The sequence below is a fragment of the Macaca fascicularis genome, chromosome 11, assembly GCF_037993035.2.
Source record: "Macaca fascicularis isolate 582-1 chromosome 11, T2T-MFA8v1.1".
NCBI classification, from domain to species: domain Eukaryota; kingdom Metazoa; phylum Chordata; class Mammalia; order Primates; family Cercopithecidae; genus Macaca; species Macaca fascicularis.
The window spans coordinates 2,334,711-2,353,566 of NC_088385.1; the positions used below are offsets into that span (position 1 = coordinate 2,334,711).

Genomic DNA, 18,856 nt, shown 5'->3' on the forward strand with positions numbered 1-18,856 from the left:
AGTATACACACATTGTTGTGCAACCACCAACTCCAAAATTTTTAATCATCCCCAACTGGAATTCTGTACCTATTAAACCATAACTCTCCATTCCCTTCTCCCCCAGGTCTTCGGCCACCACCATTCTACTTTTCTGTATCTCTGAGTTTGACTACTCTGAGTACCTCATAGAAGCAGAATTATGCAGTTTTTGTCCTTTGGTGTCTGACTACTTCACTTAGCATAACGTCTTTCAGGATCATCCATGTTGTGGCCTGTGGCAGAATTTCATTCCTTTTTAAGACTGAATAATATTTCGTTGTGTGGTTGTACCTCATTTTTGTTTACACACTCATCCACTGATGGACCCTTGGATTGTTTGGCCACTGTGAATAACGTTGCTATGGACGGCTGTACAAATATCCCTTTGAGTCCCTGCACTATTCTTTGGGGGTATGCCCGGGAGTGGACCATTTTCTCTTATACAAGACTCCAGACTTGTTCAAACATCCGCTCCTTTCCCTTTTGTCGAGACCCCAGGGGGGATCTATAAGGGGGCTCACTGGGCCACTAGGGGGAGCTCCCCACCCTGGGATTTGGTGGGGTCTCCGGCTTGTTTTGTGATCTCCAGCTTGGTGGAAGTAAAAGAAAACAGAGAAGAATGAAGGAAGTGGCAGCCCCCACCCCATCCCCAAGCCATTTCTCGTGGGTTTTTGGTCCGTGGAGTTCCAAGCACCACCTGGAAACTGCTTTATTAAAAGCAACACCTCTCTGGCCACAGGGGTGAGAAAGGGAGGTGAGAATCAAAGGACGGCCCTTTCCTCAGTTCTCAGTTTGGGGAAAATTGGTTTCCTGCCTCACTGTGAACTTGAACAGATTATATAAAAAGCACTTCATCTTACACATTTCTCTCAAGTTTTCCAGCCAACGCATCCTCTCCCACTATTTATAGGATTAGGGCCAGCGTGGTAGACTTCCTGTCCTGAGTGATTGTAGGAAGGTAGGCTCTGAAAAGTAGGAATGAAGAACCACTTCCCAGTTGGTGGTGGCTGGGGGCAGAATTTCGCCTAAACGCAGCAAGGGTCTCCAGATTTCTCTACAGACAGGCTTTTCTACAACTGAGTGTAAAGCCTGACCTGGACTCCTGCTACTTGTGTGATTGTGGGAGGTAATTTGGCCTCTCTAAGCCTCAGTTTTCTCATCTGTGAAATGGGATAATAGAGCCAACCTCATCGTGTTGCTGTAAGGATTAAATTCCTTAGTACAAATAAACTCTCAATTAGAATGGGTTATTACTGTTGTTTTCCCGATGCTATCATAATTATCCTGCAGAAGTTAGTCCTGGGTGGGAGCTGCTATCCCTGCACATACTGCCTCACACCCCATGCAAGTACAGTATAGAAAAGCTACAGTGCAACTGACGAAGTGCCTACACGTAGTAACAATAGAAATATCCTAATCTGAAGCTTTTTCTGGGAGCTGGACTCCAGAGTCCGTGCTGCCGAGGCAATGGTTTTAAAGCTGCGTTGTGCTGGAGATGTTCCCTCCCATGACCCCGTCACCTCCACCTCCCCCACAGTCACCATGTGTAGGATCACAGCGCAGGTGTCTACTGAGGGACAGCAGAAAGGGGGTGGCCAGGGCCTGGCTCAGGAGGAGCAAACACCCCCATTCTCTTACCCAAGCCAGGAACAAGGACCAAAGAGAATCTCCTTCCTTCCTTCCTTCTCTCTCAGCTGCCCTCTGGGGCAGAGAAGTGGTCAAATGGGGAGTCACAGAAGCACCCCTTAAGCAGTTCTTGTTGGTGGACCAGCCGAGTGATGAGGATTTAGACAGGAAGGGATGCACACTGGGCTGCCCCCACCTTGTCCTAGGGCCACCCCGGTGCTGGGACTGCCTCCTGCATGTCCACGGGCTGCCCCTTACCTGGTGTTGGGACTTCTGTTCCCAGCCGCAGGATCCCAGTTGAAACCTGTGGATTCCGCGGCTCAAAACGTCCTTTGTTGCTACCGGGTAGTCAGCCACTCCTTGACCGCAGCGAGATGGAAGATGAAGAGATAAAAGTCTCGGTGGGGTTCTGTGGGAAAAACCAGGTCTAGGCTGGGGGCAGGGTGTGAATAGGGTGACGGTGCTACTGGCGTGGGAGAAGACACACCTTCTGCAGCGCAGTGCACACCTGGCCCACCTTCTTGGCAGGCGGTTTCTGGAGCCCAGGACTGGGTAGGGTGGAACTGCAGGCCCCTGGCAGTTCCATGGGGCCCTGTGGTGAACCCTCCCTGCCTCCTGTCCTCCACCCTCTGGGAGCAGGGCTGAGATTCTACTACTCTTTGTTCAAACAGTGGTGAGACTCCGCCGGGGCCCCTCCAGCCCTTGGCACTGGCTGGCAGGCAGCAGCCTGAGGCTCCTCCCAGGCAGAGGTTGGGTCCTCCCAGGGCTGCCCACCGGTCGTCCTCTCTCTCATCCTCTCAGGGCTCTCCATGTTCAAGTTCCCCCAGCTCCAGTCTTCCCTCTCCTATTTCTGGCAGCTCCTAGACAGCCGCTCCCCAGAGAAGAGATTCCCCTTCCTCTCCCCGTCTTGTTCCAGCTGCCAACCTGCGTGATTCATTCCTCTCTCCCCACCGCATAAAAGGCACTCAGGCCATTGCTTGTACCTAAGTAAATATTTATGTGTTCAGCATGTGTAGCGAGTGAGTGTCCTCTGTCTGTCTGGGTCGCTGTTGTCAGTCACCGTGGCAAGCAGGGCCATGCCAAGCGTTCTCTAAGTGCAAGGCAAGAAGGTTTTAAAGTACTGATTGTGGCCAGATTTATTCCAATCCTTTAATTGTTACAATGAAGGCACCTTTAAAACACACAATCAAAACCCCACCCATGGAGGAAGAATCCTGAGGACTGTGGATTGCTTGACATGGGCTTGGTTACCTGGGCAGGGCCTTCCCTGGTCGATCCTGGAGACCCTTGTCCCTGTAACTTACTGCAAACCCGGATGTACATTTAAATGAAAGAAGGCCAGTAGCTCCTGGCTGCCTGCCACCAGCTAGATGATGGGGGAGCCCTAAGCGGAGTCGCCCAAGGGAGTGGACTCTGGGCAGGCTGCTGCCTGGGTGGTAGGGTCTGAAGGTACTGGAAGGCTCTCAGCAGCTTCCCCATCCACTGTGGGGCCCTGGAATGTCTCCTCCATGCAGATGCCCTGGTGCCTGAAATTCCACCACTGCATTTTGTAGCTTTTGCTGTGGATCTTGTAACTTTCTGCTTCCAGAAATTCCAGCTTAAAACGCACCACAAATGTCAGCCCAAGAATAAAACAGGCAGGTGGGGATACAGGTCATGTAATCAAGCTATAAGAAAGGCAAAAGGAAAATTAAAAGTAGGGGAAGAGGGCCTGGGCACAGTGGCTCACACCTGTAATCCCAACACTTCGGGAGTCTGAGGCAGGCAGATCAGTTGAGGCCAAGAGTTCGAGACAAGCCTAGCCAACATGGCAAAACATGGTGAAACCCGGTCTCTACTAAAAACAAAAAATTAGCCAGGTGTGGTGGTGCACATTTGTAATCCCAGAGACTTGAGAGGCTGAGGCACGAGAATCACGTGAACCCAGGAGACAGAGGTTGAAGTGAGCCGAGATCATGCCACTGCACTCCAGCCTAGGTAACTTTTTTTTTTTGTCTAAAAAAAAAAAAAAAAAAAGCTGAGGGGAGGGGGACATAGTAGTATGGGTCTACAAGAGATCATCAGCATTTTGCATGAGGACAAAGTGACTAGATGGTGCTTCTCTCTCCCAGGCTAGTTCTCTCTTGCCCTGTTCTCTCCCTATCTGTTTCTCTCCTATCGCCTCAGGTTTGGGGCACGAAAATCAGCACCTCCAGTACCTTTCTAAGTCTACAAAAACCTATGATATTTATCTGTTCATTCTTCTGTGAGAACACAAAGGTGTTCAAGGCTCATAATTTGAAACATGAAATTTTAAAAATCACTGGATATAATTTCCATCTCTCTTCGGTAATCACCTTTGTCTATATCATCCTCTTTATTTATTTATTAATTCTTTTTAGAGATAGAGTCTCGCTTTGTCACCCGGCTACAGTGCAGTGGCACGATCATAGCTCACTGCAGCCTTCATCTCCCAGGCTTAAGTGATCCTCCTGCCTCAGCCTCCTAAGTAGCTGGGACTATAAGCGTGAGCCACCATGCCTGGCCCTCATCTTCTTTATTGTGGCCAATGCATGAAGTCTCGGAGAGGACTTCTAGGAATGGAGGAATGTTAGGGTCTAATTAGCATTAAAGCTGACTGTCTTTTTTTTTTTTTTTGAGATGGAGTCTCGCTCTGTCACTAGGCTGGAGTGCAGTGGCATGATCTCGGCTCACTGCAAGCTCCGCCTCCTGGGTTTGAGTGATTCTCCTGCCTCAGCCTCTGGAGTAGCTGGGACTACAGGCGTGCACCACCATGCCTGGCTAATTTTTTTTTTTTTTTTTTGTATTTTTAGTAGAGATGAGGTTTCACCATTGTTGGTCAGGATGGTCTCAATCTCTTGACCTCATGATCCACCCACCTCGGCCTCCCAAAGTGCTGGGATTACAGGCATGAGCCACCAAGCCTGGCAGTGACTGCTATTTTCTATGAGTTATTTCATTGACCAACACACTTAGGAACCTCAACAATTTTTTTTTTTTTTTTTTTGAGACGGAGTCTCACGCTGTTGCCCAGGCTGAAGTGCAGTGGCGCGATCTCAGCTCACTGCAAGCTCCGCCTCCCGGGTTCACGCCATTCTCCTGCCTCAGCCTCCGGAGTAGCTGGGACTACAGGGGCCCGCCACCGCGCCCGGCTAATTTTTTGTATTTTTAGTAGAGACGGGGTTTCACTGTGGTCTCGATCTCCTGACCTTGTGATCCGCCCGCCTCGGCCTCCCAAAGTGCTGGGATTACAGGCGTGAGCCACCGCGCCCGGCCGGAACCTTAACAATTGACAAAGGATGCTAATGTTAGTTACGTGTTAGGACCCAGATGCCTGTTCAGTTGTCTAGGGATACCCACTGGGGGATTGGTTCCAGGACCCTGATGATATCAGAATATATCAAAATCTATGAATGCTCAAGTTCCTGATATAAAATGGGATAGTATTTGCATATAACCTACACACATCCTCCCAAATACTTTAAATCATCTCTCGATTACTTATAATACCCAATACAATGTAAATGTGATAGAAGTAGTTGTTATACTGTATTGCTTTTTGTTTATATTTTTTTTATTGTTGCAGTATTATTTTTTATTTTTAAAAAACATTTTCAGGCTGGGTGCAGTGGCTCACGCCTATAATCCCAGCACTTTGGGAGGCCGAGGCAGGTGGATCACTTGAGCTCAGGAGTTCGCGACCAGCCTGGTCAACATGGTGAAATCCCGTCTCTACTGAAAAAATACAAAAATTAGGCTGGGCATGGTGGCTCACGCCTGTAATCCCAGCACTTTGGGAGGCCGAGGCGGGCAGATTGCCTCAGCTCAGGAGTTAGAGACCAGCCTGGCAACACGGTGAAACCCCATCTCTGCTAAAAATACAAAAAATTAGCCGGGCGTTGCGGTGTGTGCCTATAGTCCCAGCTACTTGTGAGGCTGAGGCAAGATAATCACTTGAACCCAGGAGGTGGAGGCTGCAGTAAGCAAGGATCATGCCACTGCACTCCAGCCTGGGCAACACAGCGAGACTGTGTCTCAAAAAAATAAATTAAAAAAATAAAAATATTGTCAATCTGAGGTTGGTTGACTCTGTGAACATGGGACCACGAATAGGGAGGGCCGACTGTATAAATACATAGAGGGAAGGCATCAGCGAGAGAGGAAGAGTGCCAGGCTAAATGCTTTCAGCTTAACATTTGAATATTTAAAAACTTCAATTGTGAAACAACTGTCCATTACAATGATGCATTTTCACTTATTACTGTTTGTCTCTGGTGATACAATCATTTTTTTCTAAAGCCAAACAAGTGCCTCAGGTAAGACATTCTAGCAAAGCATCACAGCTCATAGGGTGGAATTCAATCGTTTATAAATGCTTTCTTTTTTCTTTTCCGAGACAGAGTTTTACTCTTGTTGTCCAGGCTGGAGTGCAATGGTGTGATCTCAGCTCACTACAACCCCCGCCTCCCGGGTTCAAGTGATTCTCCTGCCTCAGCCTCCCAAGTAGCTGGGATTACAGGCGTGCGCCACCACACCTGGCTAATTTTGTATTTTTAGTAGAGAGGGGGTTTCTCCATGTTGGCCAGGTTGGTCTCAAACTCCTGACCTCAGGTGATCCGCCGGCCTCGACCTCCCAAAGTGCTGGGATTATAGGCCTGAGCCACAGCGCCCGGCCTATAAATGCTTTTGATAATAATCATAGGTCAGGAGACAAACCATTACTTCCTTGAGACGTCTGGATTACCTGTGGGTTTCCTTGGTCATCCCTGTTAGTACCATTTAGCAAAAGCTAACATGACGGCGGAACCCAGGACTCAGTCTCAGCTCAGGCTGAGCACATCTGGTCTCTAGCAAGACCAAGTAGGAAGAAGCCAGGATGGTGGAAGACCTCGCAGATTCCGGTTCTTGCCCGCCTCTCTGCCCCCGTCTGCTGCAGTGTGGACCCAGGGAACCCAAGTGATGTGTTTCCTGGACCTGGGGCGGGGGTGCCACGGCTCTTCCGGGCTACCCTGTACCTGTGAGCAAACCTCCCCCATCCCGCCTCCCCCATCCTGCAAGCCTCCCCCATCCCCCGCAAGCCTCCCCCATCCCGCAAGCCTACCCCATCCCCCGCAAACCTCTCCCATCCCGCAAGCCTCTCCCATCCCTCGCAAGCCTCCCCCATCCCGCAAGCCTCTCCCATCCCCTACAAGCCTCCCCCATCCCGCAAGCCTCTCCCATCCCCCACAAGCCTCCCCCATCCCGCAAGCCTCCCCCATCCCCCGCAAGCCTCTCCCACCCGCAAACCTCCCCCATCCCGCAAGCCTCCCCCATCCCCCGCAAACCTCCCCCATCCCGCAAGCCTCCCCCATCCCGCAAACCTCTCCCACCCGCAAGCCTCCCCCATCCCGCAAACCTCTCCCATCCCGCAAGCCTCTCCCACCCGCAAACCTCCCCCATCCCGCAAACCTCCCCCATCCCGCAAACCTCCCCCATCCCGCAAACCTCACTGGATGCTGGGCCTTTGGGATCCCTGGCCGAGTTGAGGATCAGAATGACCTGTGGAGCCTTAGAAGTCACAGACCAGAGGCACAGCCTTGGAAACTGGATTTTAAACGTTCTTTTCCAGGAGATTCTGATAAACCAGGGACTCAGCCCTCAGTGCCCTAGGAAGCCCCTCAAGGAGCTATTTGTGAGTGAACAACTTTGGGACACCCTCTGGTCACCTGGCACAGGTGTGCCTCCCACACAGGGCAGCCACTTCGGAGTGGTCAGCCTCCCCTGACAGCTGCAGGGGCCACTTTAGTGTCCTTGTGGGAGCGCTGTGGCCATCCTCTCTCCCTTGCCTTGCTGGCCTCTCCTTTGGTATCTGCATTTTCTGTCATCCTAACAGTCTCTGGAGAGGAAGGAAGAAGGGGCTGCCCCCGCTCTGGAATGCCAGCCCCCTGCTGAGTTCCTGGCTCTCTCTCTTCCTTGCTCCCAGCCGCCTCTACCAACGGAACGGCCAGTGCTCCTGTCTTTGCCTCTCTCTGCCTTTGTGCGTGTCTTACTGTGGCTCCTCATTGTGGAGCACACATCACTCAACCCGAGGACCCCTCCTGCACCCTCCAGTCTGCCCTCTCCTCTTCCTAAACTTGTAGGTCCTGTCTACACAGGTTGCCCACTCTGCCATCTCTCTCGCCTTGCCCTCTGGCCTTCCTATTTATCAGTTCACTTCTTGAAACTGCACCTCCAGCCACCCTGACCTCTAACGCTCCTTACATCCCCGTTTCTTGCTGTCAACACTTGAATACCCGCTTGACCCTTGAAAGTGTCTTGGCGTCAGATTCACCGTCTTCCTCTCAAACCTCCGTGTTTCTCCATCTCCCCTTTGGCTCCATCATAGATTTGCTTACTCTTGGGGAGTATTTAGACCCATGCTCTTTACAGGTGAAGATCCAAGAAGGTGAGTGACCTTCCCCGGGGGAAACCAGCTCCTTAGTAAGAGAGAAGGAAGGAGAAGCTCGGCCCCCACCCTTAGTCCTGATGGCCTTGAGCCGCCAGGGGCTCTGGCACCAGGCATGTGGCCTGGGCATCTGATGTTCATTTCCTTTCCATTTGCTTATGTCCTGGCCCCACCATAAGAGCAAAGCTCCTTGAGGGCAGGGACCCTGTCTCCATTTCCTCTGAAATGTCCCTCAGTATAGAAAGCATTAAAGGGTCGGCCGGGCGCGGTGGCTCAAGCCTGTAATCCCAGCACTTTGGGAGGCCGAGACGGGCGGATCACAAGGTCAGGAGATCGAGACCATCCTGGCTAACACAGTGAAACCCTGTCTCTACTAAAAATACAAAAACTTAGCCGGGCGAGGTGGCAGGCGCCTGTAGTCCCAGCTACTCGGGAGGCTGAGGCAGGAGAATGGCGTAAACCCGGGAGGCGGAGCTTGCAGTGAGCTGAGATCCGGCCACTGCACTCCAGCCTGGGTGACAGAGCGAGACTCCGTCTCAAAAAAAAAAAAAAAAAAAAAAAAAAAGAAAGCATTAAAGGGCTTCAGTCGAAGTTGAGATGAGGGAAAAAGAGGAGGCACATGGGGATATTAGAGTTTCCAAAGGGAAAATGGTATTTCTTCTCAAACATAATTCCAAAGAGTGCCTTGTTTTTTGTCAAGCATTTGAGTAGTTCATTAACAGGATCACATTCATTAGTTTTTCCCATTTGTTCGCCATTCTTTTGCTTGTTTGCTTGTTTTTAAGAGATGGGGGGGCGGGGCGGGTCTCACTTTGTTGCCCAGGCTGGTCTCAAACCCCTGGCCTCAAGCAATCCTCCCACCTCAGTTTCTCAAAGTGCTGGAATTACAGGCGTGAGCCACCGCACCTGGCCCCCATTTTTCTTTTTATGGGAACTTGACGAGTGGTACTGATGAAATGATGAAACTCTTCCCATTGCAGTTGACTAGAATCTCCAGATTTTGCCAGTTTTCAGTGACACCTTCAACTGCTTCATTCTAGGTATTAGTAAAGCAGAAATTCATTAAAGAGACAATTTAGGACACTGTCTTGGGAGAAAAAAATAGGGATTAAAATCCAGGAGTTCAAGGATAGAGCATTCCATTAGAGTGGACAACAGAAAATGAGGTCATGTCTACCTAATCATAATAATACAATAATTAATACTTATTGAAGATATACTATGTGTAAGAAATAGTACTGGATTCCTTTTTTCTGTTTGTTTTAGACAGGGTCTCACTCTGTCACCCAGGCTGCTGGAGTGCAGTGGTATATAATCACAGCTCACTGCAGCCTCGACCTCCCAAGCTCAGGTGATCCGCTTGCCTCAGCCTCCTGAGCAGCTGGGACTACAGGTGCACGCCAAAACACCCAGCTAATTTTTGTATTTTTTGTCGAGTCAGGGTTTTGCCATGTTGCCCAGGCTGTTCTGGAACTCCTGAGTTCAAGCGATCTGCCCGCCTCAGCCTCCCAGAGTGCTGGGATTACAGGCGTGAGCAGTACTTGGATTCTTTATGTGTATTCTCTGACTTCCCCCATCGCCATAAGTAGGTGATCTTACCACCGCTGTCTTTTAGATGAGAAAACCTGAGGCTTAGAGAGATCAGTGTCTTGCTCAAGATCACACAGGTGGTGAGTCTGAATTTCACCTGTGAGGACTGACCTGGCGCCCTGCTCAGCAGCCATGCTGTCTTCTCCCTGGAGGGGCACTAACTTCTCTTTTGGGGAGAGGTGGTTAGAGGAGAGCTGTCCAAGTGAGATGAGGAAGGCTGTCACCATTCTGATGAATCTCCATTAAGACACAACGAGAGGGCCACTGTATTAGTCCGTTTTCACGTTGCTGATAAAGACACACGTGAGACCGGGCAATTTACAAAAGAAAGAGGTTTAATTGGACTTACGATTCCACATGGCTAGGGAGGCCTCACAATCATGGCAGAAGGCACGGAGGAGCAAAGTCATGTATTTTGTGGTTGGCAGCAGGCAAAAACAGAGCTTGTGCGGGAAAACTTCCGCCTCTAATAACCATCAGATCTCATAAGACTTACTATCAAGAGAACAGCACGGGAAAGACCTGCCCCCATGATTTAATTACCTCCCACCTGGTCCCTCCCACAACATGTGGGAATTCAAGATGAGGTTTGGTTGGGGCACGTCCAAACCATATCGGCCAGGCACAGTGGTGCACACCGGTAATCCCAGCACTTTGGGAGGCCAAGGCCAGAGGATTGCTTGAGCCCAGGAGTTTAAGACCAGCCTGGGCAACATGGCAAAACCCCATCTCTACAAAAAATATAAAAATTAGTTGGGTGTGGTGGCATACACCTGTAGTCCCAGCTACTCAGGAGGCTGAGGTGGGAGGATAGCTTGAGCACGGGAGGTTGAGGCTGCAGTGAGCCATGATCATGCCACTGCTCTCCAGCCTGGGCAACAGATTAAAACCCTGTCTCAAAAAAATAAAAAAAAAAAAAAGAAAAGAAAAGCAGTGTATAAACTGGTAAGCTCTATGCACATATGAGGTGTTAAGAACTGTCTTCTGCTTTTATAAAAATTCCTTTATGCTGCTGACATCCTGGTGTGATCTTTTCCCTCTAGGGATCCACTGCAGAGCCAGATTAGAACTCATGATAGCAGTTTCCTTCTTATTAGCCCTGCTGCCTTCAGCACTTAGAATTTCCCCAATTGGCTGGGCACAGTGGCTCACACCTAAAATCCCAGCACTTTGGGAGGCCCAGGCGGGCGGATCACGAGGTCAAGAGATTGAGACCATCCTGGCTAACACGGTGAAACCCCGTCTCTACTAAAACTACAAAAAATTAGCCGGGCGTGGGGGCGGGCGCCTGTAGTCCCAGCTACTCAGAAGGCTGAGGCAGGAGAATGGCGTGAACCCGGGAGGCGGAGCTTGCAGTGAGCCGAGATCGCGCCACTGCACTCCAGCCTGGGCGACAGGGCGAGACTCCATCTCAAAAAAAAAAAAAAAAAAAGGAATTCCCCCAATTCAGCTGTCCCAAATTGTCTTGGCTACTGTGAGTCTGTGGTGGTAATCTATGGATAGTGTCTGGATATTTGGGTCAGATGCTACCAGTTTTTAAAAAGCCCTCTTTCTTAGCAAAACTGTGACTTCTATGTTACGTCCAGACAACGAGCAGAAACTGAACACTGAATAACACAATACCACAGGCAATGGGGTCAAATGCCTGTGAAATAGCCGTCGGGATAAAAGGTTATTATTAGCTTTGCCGCTCGGTTTTTTTCTGGGCTTTGAAGGTTCATCAGTTCCCCCAAGAAATTTTCTGTGCATCTTAAAGAATACCTTTGAAAGGTGCCAGAGAAGCAGGCTGGGATGGAGTAGAGGGATGCCCTGCAACAGGGGTGCTTTCCTCCTGAACCCAGCAGCAGCTGAACAGCAGTGTTCCCGAAGTTCCTCCCCCTGGCACTGGGGGTGGTAAAACGGAGCAGTCAACCAAAGATCATGCCTGAGGACCAGTGCTCAGCCCTAGATGTGCCTGGCAGGAAAGCCACTGAGATCTAAGCACACAGAGGAGTCTCGGCCTCCTCTCTGACTAGTACTGATAGGGTTTTTGTTAGACTTTCCTGCTAGGAAGGGACCTCTGAGTGTGGGCTGGGGCCTGGGAGGGCATGACCAGGAGCGGGGAGCAGCGTCCTCAATAAAAAGAGCAGTGATCATTACACATTTGCATAGGGCCAAATATTCTTTCTCTTCTCTTTTTTTCTTCTCTTTCTTCCTTACTTTCTTGCATCCTTTCTTTTTAATCACAAATGCCAAATTGGGATGTGCTTTATTTGGGAGAGAAGGCAAGAGACCCCACCCAACAGTCACAGACAACACATGGGTGAGATTTGTCTGCGTTCCCATCAGTGCTTGCCTTCAGAGCTGGAGGTAGATGCCGCAGCAGTCCAGTGACTCAAGCTATGGGGTGCTCACCACTTCCCTTGGGAAATCTGGCCCACGTCTCTGCTGTCTCCTCATTCAAATGTTTTCCCAGCTACTCAGCCACAAGCTCCTTTCCTGGGGGCACTGCAGCTTCCCTCCCTGTGCCACAAGTTTTGACTCATCTTGGACAGAGACGGTGGGAGGTGGGGGACTTGCAGAGCATTCAGCTGGGGTTGCTGTCATCTGTCAGTTGCTCTCATCCTAGACTGTCAGCTTGGGGCCAAGCAAAGTCCTCCCTTGTTGCTTGTTCTAGGCTTCAAATCAAAGGTCGGCCTCTCCACACCTCATTCTTCAGACTGTAAACTTCCTGAGGGTGGAACTGGTCTCATTCATCTCTGGGTGTTTAGGGCTCAACAAATGAAGTGAATCTTCAGTTTTTCCCATGTTGCATTCTGGAGTAATCAGGGTCTGGGGACAAGACTTTCCCTTGACCTCCCACAAAGACCCTAACACCATGGCTGGGCACGGTGGCCCACATCTGTAATCCCAGCACTTTGGGAGGCCGAGGCAGGTGAATCGCTTGAGGTCATGAGTTCGAGACCAGCCTGACCAACACGGTGAAACCCTGTCTCTACTAAAAATACAAAATTAGCTGGGCATGGTGGCGCACACCTGTAATCTCAGCTATTTGGGAGGTTGAGGCACGAGAATCGCTTGAACCCAGGAGAAGGAGGTTGCAGTGAGCCGAGATTGTGCCACTGCACTCCAGCCTGAGTCAACAAGAGCAAAACTCCGTCTCAAAAGAAAAAGAAAAAGAAAAAAAAGACCGTAACACCAGAACTGATGTTTTATTCTGAGGAAGAGAGAAACTGAGCCTGTTTGTGATTTGGCAAAGTGGATTCAAAGCTTTTTTACTTGCTTCAGGCCAACTCTCCTTGTCCCATCTGTCCCCAAAATAAAGCCTTGAACTAGCTTCCTTCCAGCACAGGCAGGCTCCCCACAACAATTATAGGCCATTCATTCATGGCTGCTGAACCTGGTCTCATAAACCCCATTCATTCACTCGGAGGTGAGAAAAGTCACAGTGCACCTCCGGCCCAAGCCAGCACCGTTCCAAAGAAGCCTTGCCCTCTAATTAGTGGGTTATTTGCTACAACAGCTCTTACCCTCCTATTGTAAAATCCAGAGGACAATAGCTCCTTATTGCCTGGCCAGTGTGGTGGGTTCCTGGTTCCATCCATTCCCTGACCCCCCTGCTGCCCCTTCCCCCACTGAAAGGGGGAGGCTGTCACCTTGTGTGGTTACCAATTTTAAAAAGGCAAAGTCTTTGATTATTACTATTGGATTTTCCCTTCCCTTACTGTACTGCATTCGAAGGCAATTTCTTTAGCAGGGTGACATCCTACTCAGGGAAGAGACTGGGTTTTTCAGAATGTAAAAGCAAAGGGGCTGGAGGGCAGGCCTGGGATCCTGCTGGCTACTCTTGATTGGTCCTTGTTACCTGTGTCTGGAGCAGGGACCAGCAGCTCCTGCCTTCACTGGGACCTTATCTCACCCGCTTCGCCTCCTTGGACACCCTCTTGGGCAGTTCACCCAGGGGTGCTATGAGGTTACCTACAAAAGGACATGGGACTTCCAGAAAAGTATTTAAACTTGGATCTGAACTAAGGTCGAGCCCTGGACTCCAGTGACCTTCTCAAACTATTAGCCCCTTTAGTGACTATGGGCTGGTCGTCGCACTTTTCTGTGCCTCAGTTTCTCCATAAACCGTCAGGAGAATTATTTAGCCCTATATCCATGACAAAAGTATTAAGAGAACACATTTGCCCCTTGAAACCCGCCTGCCTCATTTTCCCCAAACCCAGGGGTCTTTCTGAGCTGGGCGCTGTAGGGAAGGGCCCCGGACTGCGAGCGGGTTTGCAAAGCGGCGAAGTAGTCCCCGGATCATTCTACTCATTTGGGGGATTCAAAGGAGGAGGCGTAGCAAGAAAGCGGAGGACATAACTCTCTTCCCCTCTCAGAGCCTCTGGCCCCGCAGACCCCGGGGTGGGAGCTCGTGCCAGGATCGCGGGGCGCGGGCACGGGCTCCTTGGGCGCCCCGAGGGGGCTGCTGGCCGGGGTAAGACCCGCGGTCTCTTCGGAGGACAGGGTCACGTTCCAGGGGAAGGAGGCGGCGGGCGTGCGGGGCCGGGGGAAGGGGGCCGGGCGGCGGGGACGGACCCCCGGGCCGCTCTGCTCAGGGCCCGAGGGAGCCGCGCGGGAGGCAGGTGCGGAGGTCACGGTCCCAGCGCCTGGACGAGCCCTCGGGAGGGCGTCGCGGCCCCGCTGGTGGGCAGGAGCGAGCCGGGGCCGGCGCGGCTGCCGGGGGGCGGGGAGGAGGCGCGGGAGGCGGGGCGGAGGCGGCGGCGCCCTCGGGATCCACTCGCCCAGCGCCGGCCCCTGCACTCCCAGCCGCGGCCGCCACCCGCCCCGCAGCCAACTTGGGCCGAAACTTCCCCGGGTCCCGCGCTCCGGAGTCGGGCGCGCAGCCCAGGGAGACCGACGGCGGCCCCCAGGGCCTCCCTCCGCCTCGGCCGCAGGCTCCGCAGCCCCGACCGTCCCCCCGGCCGAGTTCGGGGTCCCCGGCGCGGAGCAGGGAGCCCTCCCGGCGGCAGAAGGGCGCGCGGACTCCGAGCTCCGGGGCTGCCTGGCCGGGCTCCGCTGGCCCCCTCGGAGGCTGCCCCGGCATCTGGGGGCTCGAGACGCCGCGGCGGGACCCCGGGAGCCGAGCACGCCCGCCCGCGCCGCCAGCCCCCGCCCCGGCCGCGGATGAGGAGTCGGATGCGGCGGCCCGAGCGGCCGGAGCGCTGAGAGGAGCGGGCAGGGTCTGCCCCGGGCCCCGCCAGCCGCCCCCTGCGCCCCCCGGGCCCGCCGACCCCGCGCAGCCGAGCGCAGGAAGAGCCGGGCCGGGCCGAGCGGCGCCCGGAGCCCGCGGGCCTGATAAGCGGCGGGACATGCAGGTAAGCGCCGGCCTCGCCCCCGGGACGGCCCCGCCGCGGAACCTCGCGCGGCTCCTCCGCCTTCCCGGCCCCGCTGGTCTCCGCCGGGTGGGTCTGCGCGCCGCGGGCGTCGGTCGGGGAGGGCCGGGGAGGGCCGCGGCGGCGACGGCGGGGTCAGGTGGGGGGAAGGGAGTCGCCCCGGGCGGGGCGGCGAACAAAGCTGGGGACCGCCGGGCCCTCGGCGCGGGCAGGTGGGCTCCGGGGGCGGCAGCGCAGGCGGGGCGGGCACTGCGCGCGGCTGTCCGGGGGGTGGGGCGGGTGGGCCTCCGAGCTTCGCGCTCACTCTCCCGGGTTTGCTCGGGCCCAGCCTGGACCCGCCGCCGAGGTCTGCGCCGGCATCGGGCAGCCCAGCTCCAGGACCACATCTGGATTACTTTACCCGCCAGAAGCGAGCTGGTGCCTGCATTTCTGCCTGGACCGGGCAGGTAGAGCCCGAGTGCCGCTCAGCTTTGTGTTTCTCCGGTGGCTCCAGCGCTCCACGTCCCCGCCGTGGGAGAGGCGGGACGTGACCTCCTCCCTCACCTTCCTGGAGCCTCGGTGGACATGTGGCCAGCGCTCCGGTCGGAGCCAGACTCCGGGAGATTTGCATGCTGCAAATCTTTGGGAGAGGCAATTCGGTTTGCGGGGAGCCTGGCTGGCTCTGTTTTACAGGCAGGGAAACTGAGGCGGCTCCGGCCCTGGGTTGGTTACTCAGCGGAAGGGGTGTGTGTGTCGGGCGTTCCTCTCCACTTTACCCGGGCCCTTCTTCACTGCTTTTGCCACCTGGCCACGTTGGCAACAGCTTCCAGTTGCTACTGCCCTGGGCAGAGGTTCAGCCTGGTACCTGGAGGAGAAAGGCTAGGGATCACAGAATCGATCCCCCAGACTGCTCCAGGGGCCCTGGAATGTGCCCATTCACCAGAGCTGCGATGGGGCGTCTGTGCCCATGCCGTCAGTGTGCAGCCGCAAACCCTGGCTCGGCAGGGCAGGGTCAGCTGCTAGCCAGCCACCAGCACTCATCCAAGCACACGGGGGGGACGCTTAGGGAGCCCCCTCCTGTGACCGGCCCCTAAGGCAACAGAGAGCCCAGGCAGCCGCGGGCACGCCCTCAGAGAGCCTAAGGACCCCTTCCTGCACCCAGCCTCTCCTGCCATCCGATTAACCAGCAGAATTCACTTATCAAAGGCAGGACTCCCCATCTCAGACACAGAGGAGTGGATGCCAGACCTGGAGCTTGCACCCACACCCCTGCCTAGGCTCACACATGGGTCCTGGCAAACACACCGACCTGTTAGAGGTGAAAGACTGAGGGCTGGTTTTCCTCCGTCTCAAAATAGTGTCTGTTCTGTGTTTGACACACAAGATTTGTGGTTATAAATAGCAAGAAGGAGGAGGTGTGTCTCCTTGGAAGGACGGCAGTGCTGAAAGGGACCTTTTAGGCACCCTTGTGAGAGGAGTGATGGAGCTGGAGTCTTCATGGTGATGACAAGTCCAGCAGTCCAAGGGAACGGTCACAGTTAAAACCAGGGCTTTTTACTAACAGGTGCAGGTGGCGCGGACAACAGGGCAGGAGGTGAAGGAAGTAAAGGAACCTAAAGCGACAATGGATGGGTCAGTACCCAAGGGCAGCGGGGAGGGACATCTCCCCTTCCCTTTCTCTCTCTTCTTAAAGACAGTCAGGCCAGGGGCGCTCTGTGGGATCTGCCTGCCAGGGGAGCAGGAGCCAGGCTCGGAGGACCTTGCTGGTCTTTTTCCACCGATGGATTTCGTACTTTCCCAGGCTCTGATATCATATCTATTTGAATATGAATAGGTGAGTGAGGGTGTGTGTCTGTGTGTTTCTCCGGGGTGTCTGAAACCAGTCCCCTCTTTAGTTCATTTGGTGATTGTAATATCACCAGGGGTTTCTTACTGACTTGAAACCACCCTTTTCTGAATTTTTTTCTGTCCAAAAAGCATAAGTTAAAGGGATATCGCCAAGTCCAAAAAGCATAAGTTAAAGGGATATCGCCAAAATTGCTGGGAGCCAAATGCTGCAAAAGGAAAAATCTGGGATTCTTCTTCCCTTGTGTATTTCACCCTCTGACTCTAGTGGCAGCTGAAAGATGTTTTGTTTGCTCTTCTTCAAAATCAAGAAAGGCAGGGGACTAGGCTGGTCTGTTCTAATTTTTAATTCTAGGACGGTTCTGCTGGTTTCTGGATTGTTACAGCCTGACTTCTCTAGCATGGAGGAAAGTTTTCACATGAAGTGATAGTCGTCGTCTTCTCTGAAATAGAAACCAGTCAGTTCACAAAAGCTCTCGCGTGTGCGAGAGCTGCTGCTTCTCTCTGGCTCGTTTTCAAACCGCCTGCCATTTGTCTCCTTAATCTTCTAAGCAGGTCTTCAGAGCCCACCTTTGCTCCGGAGCCACTCCCGAATGCAGTCCTCAGAGTGTTTGGTCCTGGTGGTAGTTCCTGGTTGTTTCAGGTCTCTGAAGACACACAGCAGCAATAGATGTAAAACCCCGGGGGCAATGAGAGCACGTCGGAGCTCCAGTTAAGGGCAGCCTTGGCTGGTTTCTGTTGAGCGTCTTCACCGTATCTAGGAGTCCGGAAACATCCAGCAGAGGGACTGTGCATCGATGTTGCCATATAGATGAAAAGACATGCTCATTTTAAATCTGAGCCACCCTTTAAAGTAAAACTAACCTTCTGTCCATCGCTGGGGTGCAGCCTGTGCACTCCCCGAAGCAGCATGCTGGAGGAACCCGGAAAATGGAAACTGTTTGGTACAGTTCTGACTGGACTGTTCCCTTCCGCGAGAACTGCCCCACCTCTGTCGAGCAGGTGACTGCACAGCCCCTACCAGGCCCTCTCCACCCCTGGCCCGGCTCTGTTTACCTGGCTAAATTTAAACCTCCGCCCCCTCCATCCCAGTTTGACCCACTGGCTTGCGGTCTCGCCACTGGGCTGGCTGCTGCGGCAGCATTTCCTGACTTCTTCGCCCCTGTGGTTGCAGTTTGGTCTTTTTGTGCTGCATGAATCCTCTTCCAGACTTTCTAAAGTTGGTCTCTCTCCCCACTGCTTCTCCACCCATGTGGCTTTCTTCCCAACTCTTTCCTCCTGGTTCATTTGGAACCTGGTTCGGTACTGGGGGAAGATGCTCTCCCCTAACCCTTCCAGACTCTGCCTGTCACTTAAGGTCCTCAGGGGGCTGTGCTGACTGTAATCATTGCCCAGCCTGGCTGCCAGGCGGATCCCCTTTGGGTAAGCACATAGGGTGCTGGCAGCAGTGCAGCCCTTAAAGGGACAGGGACGTTCTCTTAGAAGGTCTTTGTCTCCCCAAACCTCCAACTCCCCTAAGAAGCCAACTCACCTGGATGTCCTGTTCTTTGCATCACTGTCTTTTCTTGAGGTTTTGCTGGGAAGTGTGTTTGAGTGGGTGGGGGTGCACACGGTAGCTTCTCTGTGGGTCTCAGTAATATTTTCTTTTCTTTCCTTTTTTTTTTTTTTTTTTTTTTTTTACAGAGTCTTTCTCTGTTGCTCAGGCTAGAGTGCAGTGCTGTGATAATGGCTCACTGCAGCCTCAACCTCCTGGGCTCAAGTGATGCTCTCACCTCAGTCTCCCCAGTGACTGGGACTGTAGGAGGCATGCACCTTCATATGTGGCTAATTTTTTTTTTAATTTTTTTGTATAAATTGGGTTTTGCTATGTTGCCCAGGCTGATCTTGAATTCCTGGGCTTAAGTGATCCTCCTGCCTCAGCCTCCCAAAGTTCTGGGATTATAGACATGAGCCACCTTTCCCGGCCTTGCTTGTCTTTTCTGTAAAGTGAGAGCATTGGGTTAGTTGGTCC

The 18,856-nt window shown here is 52.9% G+C and overlaps 1 protein-coding gene across 1 annotated transcript in view; it reads left to right on the top strand.

Moving 5' to 3' along the window:
• Positions 1–14,447: 14,447 nt before the first annotated feature.
• WNT5B (Wnt family member 5B) overlaps positions 14,448–18,856 on the top strand; it is a 129,407-nt gene continuing 124,998 nt past the window's right edge. The window contains exon 1 of the mRNA XM_045364542.3: positions 14,448–15,003. Coding sequence (XP_045220477.2) covers positions 14,998–15,003 — 6 coding nt within the window. The 5' untranslated portion in view covers positions 14,448–14,997. The remainder of the gene's footprint in view (positions 15,004–18,856) is intronic.